The sequence below is a fragment of the Staurois parvus genome, unplaced genomic scaffold, assembly GCF_062004578.1.
Source record: "Staurois parvus isolate SC_StPar_1 unplaced genomic scaffold, SC_StPar_1.0 ptg000207l, whole genome shotgun sequence".
NCBI lineage: Eukaryota > Metazoa > Chordata > Amphibia > Anura > Ranidae > Staurois > Staurois parvus.
In genome coordinates, this window is record NW_028318003.1 from 9,522,572 (window position 1) to 9,529,915 (window position 7,344).

Here is a 7,344-nt window from a genome sequence, read left to right on the forward strand (position 1 = left end):
GGATTATGGTGTGGGGTTGTTTTCAGGGGTTGGGCTTGGCCCCTTAGTTCCAGTGAAATGAACTCTTAAGGCGTCAGCATACCAAGACATTTTGGACAATTTCATGCTCCCAACTTTGTGGGAACAGTTTGGGGATGGCCCCTTCCTGTTCCAACATGACTGCACACCAGTGCACAAAGTAAGGTCCATAAAAACATGGATAAGCGAGTTTGGGGTGGAAGAACTTGACTGACCTGCACAGAGTCCTGACCTCAACCGCTAGAACACTTGAGATGAATTAGAGCGGAGACTGTGAGCCAGGCCTTCTCGTTTGAAATCAACGCCTCACCTCACAAATGCGCTTCTAGAAGAATGGTCAAATATTCCCATAGATACACTGCTAAACCTTGTGGACAGTCTTCCCAGAAGAGTTGAAGCTGTTATAGCTGCAAAGGGTGGGCCAACTCAATATTGAACCCTACAGACTAAGACTGGGATGTCATTAAAGTTCATGTGCGTGTAAAGCCAGGTGTCCCAATTCTTTTGGCAATCTAGTATGTTTGTATGTATATGTGTGTGTGTATATATATGTTTATTTCAAGTTATATATAAATTAAAAGATTCAGTAGGTAGAACCCCACACTACACAGTTGTCTACACGAGATTGTACCCAGATTGATTAATCTAATATCGCACCAAAAGTAGTGGCCACATGAGCACCACTACATCTTTCTCCCCTGCTCCCGTGTCGTTATGTGGGTGGACTTGTATGTCCTCACATATGTGTGTGCACTGCTGTCTGGAACCCAAATTTCCTAAACGCAGTGTCTAACATGGCTGCAAGGTGCTGCTAAATAAGCCTTTGAAGCATGATAATGCACTGTCTGTAGTTTCAATGACAATGGAACAGGAAGTGGCGTGGAGGAATCAGAAAGTGTTGACCTGTACAACAGAATGGATAAAGTATTTATGACAATGGATTAGTGATTTCTGATGTGGTGTTTACCCCTGAGGGGCAGATTGAAATAACCCAGGTCTCACTTACCTGTTCAGAGGCTTCCAGGCTCAGATACCAGTTCCCGGAGCACACTGACAAACACTGGCTCAGGCTAGGGGTATCATTTTGAAGATTTATTGCAGTACTTGAACACAAGTGGATAGAGGGATGAGGGTGCAGGATACTCTGAAACACACACAAGCATTAGAGGACAGATTTTTATAGAATATGTAAACCCAACATTTCATATTCCTGATATGTGCCTGCTGTACCATGTACAAAAAAAGAAAAAGTATGTGAAAATGTATCCTGTTCTCGTTGCATTGCTTCCTTTGTGTGAATGTGATCATTTATAAAAGGGTAAATAATAATGTTTTTTTATATCTATAGGCATATATTTTGCCTTTCATGTATATTTTAAACTGAATAGGATGCTTTACAAAGTGAGGATTTACAATCACTTTAAGTCCTTCAGTAGCAGCCTTAAATATTGCTGGAGGTAATGAGAACAGCCAGCTAGTCTGAGACTCTATAAGAACAGCCACAGTTCTTGTAACAACCACTGGCATCTAACCCTCAAAGCACAGGAACAACTGAAGCTCTAGACACAAGGTCCCACTCACAATGCTTAGAGAAGCTCCCCAATCATCTTTCCTGTGACACTCTTCAGTGAAAGGGGTCCTTATCCAGCCCAGCTTCCTAAAGTAGTGTCCTCCAGCAAATTCACTTTAATCCAGGCTCCTTCAGGACCTCAACCAAGCCCATCCTGAGGCCTGATGGCCACAGCTCTCCAGTAACACAGGCTGCCTCCCAGGGACAAACATTTGTCTTCACCCCAGCCACACCTTCAGGGCCTCCCTCTCAGGTGTTGGCTGAATTCAAATGAATATTCATAACCCAGTGGCTAGCCTTCCTACTCTATTTCCGGAAGGTTCTTCCAGAGGCAGGCAGGAGTAGTCAACTGCCAGGCTTAGGGAGACCTTACCAGACTGGGAAATAAATTATTGCTCATCTGGGTACAGCAGAGCTACACTGATAATTTTGGGGCATATCCCTGGTGCAAATAAAAGTGGGAGTTGGGCTTTAAGACAATCTTATCTAATGGTAATGCAATCTTTAAAAGAGAGCTTAACCGGCTTATAGCTAGGCGGCTTCATTTTTATCTTATTACGCTTCCTACATGAGTTTCTGTTTTGTAGCTCAGTCATTTCTAGTTCTTGAATCTTATTATTGCCTGGGGTTTCACTCCATTTTTATTTCCAGGAATTCAAAAGGTATCTGAATTATAGTAAAAACATCAGTGAAATATAATTTGAAAGAAGAAATAAACGATGAGAGAGTCAAATTTCTTATCGTTAAAGGCTTAATTTCAAACATTTGTAAATGTTTACTTTGCTAGTAAAAGTCAAGTGCAGTCTATGAACAAAATAAAGAACCTGCCTGTTTTCTGTGCAGGTAGGCTCAGCTGGAGGAGTCTTGCATTGTATGCTCAGCTGTCTAGTAGATACTTTAGTGGACCTACTTCTGTCTTTTAAATCTAGGAAACAATTACTTGGGTAATGAATGGATTTATGTAGTTTAAATTCTTGATTCAGTGTAAACCATGCAGGGTGGTAACACAAAATTCCTCTTTTCTTATTCTAGATAATAATCATTATTTCCTTTCCCAGAGGAACCTCAATAAAATTAGAAAAGCATCTATAGACCTTTCAACATTTTCAGACAATGTTTCAATCTGTATGGTTATAGAATTATTGCTCACTAAAGTTGGCCACAGATTGTTTGTTTGTTTTTTTTTGACCAGCCAGTGGGCCATCCACACAGTTGAAGTGGATAGAAGAATCCTCCCGCTGCGATATTCTGACAGTGGGACTCGTACGCTATCAGAATATACTGATTAGTGCTGCAGCCGGTTTGCTGCAGGCACTGATTGAACGCAAATTCAAGCTGGATTCACATGGATCAAATTCAGCCAGTTCATCAGGGTGTGTGATCCTCCCTGTCTGACAGAAGTCAATTGGTAGATCAAATTCCATCTAAGGGGACTGCTGGAAACCCTTCATTGGAACAGCAGCTGCAGCACTGTCCAATGTATTCTGACAATGAATGGCAGAGATGTCCTGCTGTCAGAATACAATAGCCCTACTAGGAGGATTCCTCCATCCACCCACAAGCTGAATGAAAACACATTATGCATGTATACCCAGCTTTACCAGCAGTCCCAATCGAAATTGACTTCTCTCTAAGGGAAACAGCTATAGATTGTTCAAAATTTGTCCGGTCCCAGCTAAACTGACCAAATTCTGATCCGTTTATGGCCAGCTTAAATTCAGATGTTGGATTCAGACAGTGGTACTGGATATTGATGGTCACATATTAAAGCTGATTTTCAAGCAAAAACTTTAACAGTATTTTGAATAGAATTTGTTGTATCTTACCTACATTCAAGTGTCCCATCCTAATCTGTTAAAAGAAATTAGCTTCTGTTCCAGTAGATGTGCGGTTTCCAGTAAAGCCAACTCATCGCTGCTGTATACATGGCCACCCAAAGAACTGCCCACAAGAATCAGCAAAATGCTCCTGGTAGCCATCCCATGCACAGATCTGTTAGAAGCTGCATCTTGAGAGAGTGCCCATATAACAAGGATGTTATTTAGTGCCTCCAGCTGATCCCTCCAAAACACCAGTGGACTGTAGGTGAATGCTACAGGTGACATCATAATGAAAATAAATTTGTTTAAAAAAAAAAAAAAAGAGTCTCTTTATCAAATATTTTGCACCAAAAAAAGGTTTCACTGGTATTCTTATATCTGAGGGAGGCATTAGACAATCAATAGTTTTCAGTACTTGGAGCAGGGTACTCCAAACTAGGGCCTTCCCGCTGTTTCGGAACTGCAATCAGTGAGGCAGTGCAAGACTCTGACAATCACAGGCATGACTCCCAGAGGAAGATGCCTCATAATGGGGCTTTTAGTTACTCAACTGCTAGAGGGCCATAGCTTGGAGACCCCTGACTTAGAGTAATGTTTTAGGCATTAGAAGAATTCTTACATTATAATTCCACTCTCCCCAATAACCATGTGGGAAAACCACTAATATGAGGGAAAATAATCAACCTAAATACTAATTTAACTGGATTTAATTTCCATTGAATCTGTTCACAAATCCCCATGAAGTGTCAATAGAGACTACAATAGGCAAAATAATCATTGTTCAGAAAAAAAGACATGCAACCAGTTTGGTACTCTGATTGACAATCTCTGTGCAAATCACATTCTTCCTGCAGAACCGCTCTTTTTTCAGAAATGCCATCTGTGTACAAGAAAATGGTTGTTGGTATCTAAAGAACAGAAGCATGTAGGATTTTGATATATTATGTAGTATGCATTATATATTAGACCTGTTTTTTTTTTTCTTCTAAAAACAAAAGACACAGTTTTAATTTAATCGCTCTTCCTGTTGTAGGAGGGGACCCCTTCAATTCACTCATCGTACCATACGTACAGTGTACCATCTTGAAGGTGTTTCTGATGAAGAGGCAGAGGCACCCTCTGGAGAACCATCAACCAATCATCAACAGCCTCCTCAGCAGGAGTGATGCCACGCAAACATATAGCAGCGGGCTGAGCTTTCAACTCTTCCCCTAAGCCTACAGACAAGACTTCTTCAACAGAAACAGATGGAATGACTCAACATTACACTGAGACTGCTACTGTCAACGCATGACTTTTGAGAGTGACTGAACACTCCATATGGGTTAACTTAATCCTTTGTCTTCGTATCCTAGCCATGAGTTTCACAAAGCACTTTATCTGGGATGAACTCAAATAATGGCAGAGTGTGAGAATAATTATATAAGGAATGGTGTCATATGATATTGCATAATTGACATATGTGCATAGGAACTCATCAAGGCCTTTTATGCTCTTATTGTCATTTTAGCTTCAACAAATCCCCAAGACAATTCTATTAAATACTTTTTACTTTCACTATTATTTTTGTAGTTATGTGGATTGTTATAATTTTCCATAGGTAATTCATATCTGCAACCAGTCTATATTTGGAGCTATAACTAAAACGAAAGCGAGCCAGAATCTAGATTCTAAATAGTCCTTCATTCATTGAGGCTAAGAAAAAACAGCATCTCAACAGACAATCTTAGATTGCATTATTCTGACTATTGTGAACTATTGAGATTCGTAATCAAATGCTGATAGGACATCTAAGTACTATTGTGTAAGTAAGCCCATTGAGTGATGTTGTGTTAATGGTTTACTATCAAATTTAATTTGAGGACCATGATATAAATGAAAAAAAAAACCCTGCATGTTTGTGCATTAACAAAAAGACTGTATCATGGATATATGAGATAATGTACCTACTACTGAAACTTTACCACTGAGTTTAGAGGTCATTTTAATGCCCGAGTCTGGAGGCTGAGTGGTTTTATTGAGGTCACATGTGTGGTGAAAACTAATATTCTTAAAGGAGAACTCCATTAAGGGGTAATCTACAACACACTAGAAATGATCATTCTTTATTCCTAAACCCCAACATACTCCAGTCTGTAAACTCCACACTCTCTTAAATGGCGCTGTGTCATGTGTGGTTGGTGGGGATTCATTTAAATAACACTAATTTACCAGTTACAGTGTTAAGACAGTGTCAATAGTCTACAAAGTCAAGTTTCAGGACCATAGGCACTTCATTGATGGAGTGTATTATATTGCCTTTACGTTTAAGAGGCCTTTCTTTTATAGCATTTAAATTGTTATGGCATCTTTTCCTTGTTTTGGGTCTCTGTACTGGGTCTTTGTAGCATAAACCAATGCCAAGTGTACGTGTATACTGTCTGGCTAATTGGATGTATTTATTCTGACAGCACAATTCCTCCTGTGATTTGAGTAGAATATTAACAGTATCATTTACACCATTGGAAAATGGCAGCTAGAATGGTAAAATGGGCATTAACCTGTTACATGGCTGTAATTCTAATTTAATACCCAGGACAGCATTTTTTAAAATGACAAATCATGTTAAATATTAAAGCGTACATTGACAAACCAGAATGAAGTTTAGGACCCTCCTATAAATAATAGATATTATGGCTTTCATTTACTGTAAGTGGTAGTTCTGCTTAGGAAACGCTTTATTCTTTGAATTTAGTACGTCTGTCAATAAGAGATAACATGCTCACCTTGACAGGGACTGTCCTGTCATATTTAGGGTCATTAGCAAGCATATTTATAATACAAGCTGCCATTCCCCTGGTCAGTATAAATGCCATAGTTACATCTGTATGGACCATGCAAACTGGGCTCTATAGGATCTAGTTTAAATATGGGCCTTTTCACTAAAAAAGCTACAGATGTCCACAGAACAACTCATTTTTGCAAATTAGTGTAATATTCTTCATTGCAGTTAACTGTAGCTAAGATTTTGATCAGATGCATACAGTATGAAATGAGGATAGCTGGTTTAATTAAATGTAACTATTGCACTAGAAATCCAAATATATTGGAAGGCCAAATAAAATATATAAATCGCTCTACTTAGTGTTAGAAATTCTGAAAAATAAAATACCACAATTTGGGCACAGTGGATTTTTTTTCATTCAGCAGTAGCTTGCTTCTAAGGAAGGGTCCTTTCCTTTCTTTCCTATGCATCTCCTTCCCGTACAGCAATATTCATATTTAGATACTTTATGTCAAAGAGGCTTCTAAATGCAATGCACCATTATTCTCACACGCTGCAATTTTTATCATTACAAAATACGTGCTTGAGACCTTTATGGCATGATATCCAAAGCGTAACACAGCGATAGAACACAATTTCAATATTCTTTAGGAAAAATACTGCACATATGTTTTGCTAAGCTGACAGGTCTTTTCAGACATGATCATGTGTATAAAGATGTTCCTGCATGACTTTCATGTTAATTCTGAAAAATTAGTCATATTTTTCTGTCAATGGAATTTGCTAAATTTATTTTTTAAAATGGTTTAATGGAGATGGCGGATGTTTTTTATCTTTGTTTTTATTCTTTAATTTGACTTTTTGCTTTTCATGTTTATAAAGAAGAAACAAACAGTAAATGACAAGAAAATGGATACTTGTCTAGATGTCCTCCTTCTGGCAAAGTTAGGAGCCAAATTTATATATTGAAGGAAAAGATATATGACTTTTATTAAAACATCATCTTCAACAGTTGTTTTTGTCCTGTTATGTATACATTTTTATCCATTATGCTTTTATTTTATTGTACTAAAATTCAAGCTATCTTTACATTTCTTTGGTTTAACATTTGAAATAGACCATCAAGTCTTACATCTGTATTGTTGGTTTTCTTTCTATGTTTTGGTTATATG

At 38.3% G+C, this 7,344-nt stretch overlaps 1 protein-coding gene across 7 annotated transcripts in view; it reads left to right on the forward strand.

Moving 5' to 3' along the window:
- Positions 1-7,186, forward strand: part of LOC149461278 (myosin-10-like) — a 293,209-nt gene extending 286,023 nt beyond the window's left edge. For all 7 annotated transcript variants that reach the window (XM_089678625.1, XM_089678626.1, XM_089678624.1 and 4 more), the window contains one exon: positions 4,442-7,186. In XM_089678625.1, coding sequence (XP_089534751.1) covers positions 4,442-4,574 — 133 coding nt within the window. In that variant the 3' untranslated portion in view covers positions 4,575-7,186. The remainder of the gene's footprint in view (positions 1-4,441) is intronic.
- The last annotated feature ends 158 nt before the right edge of the window (positions 7,187-7,344 follow it).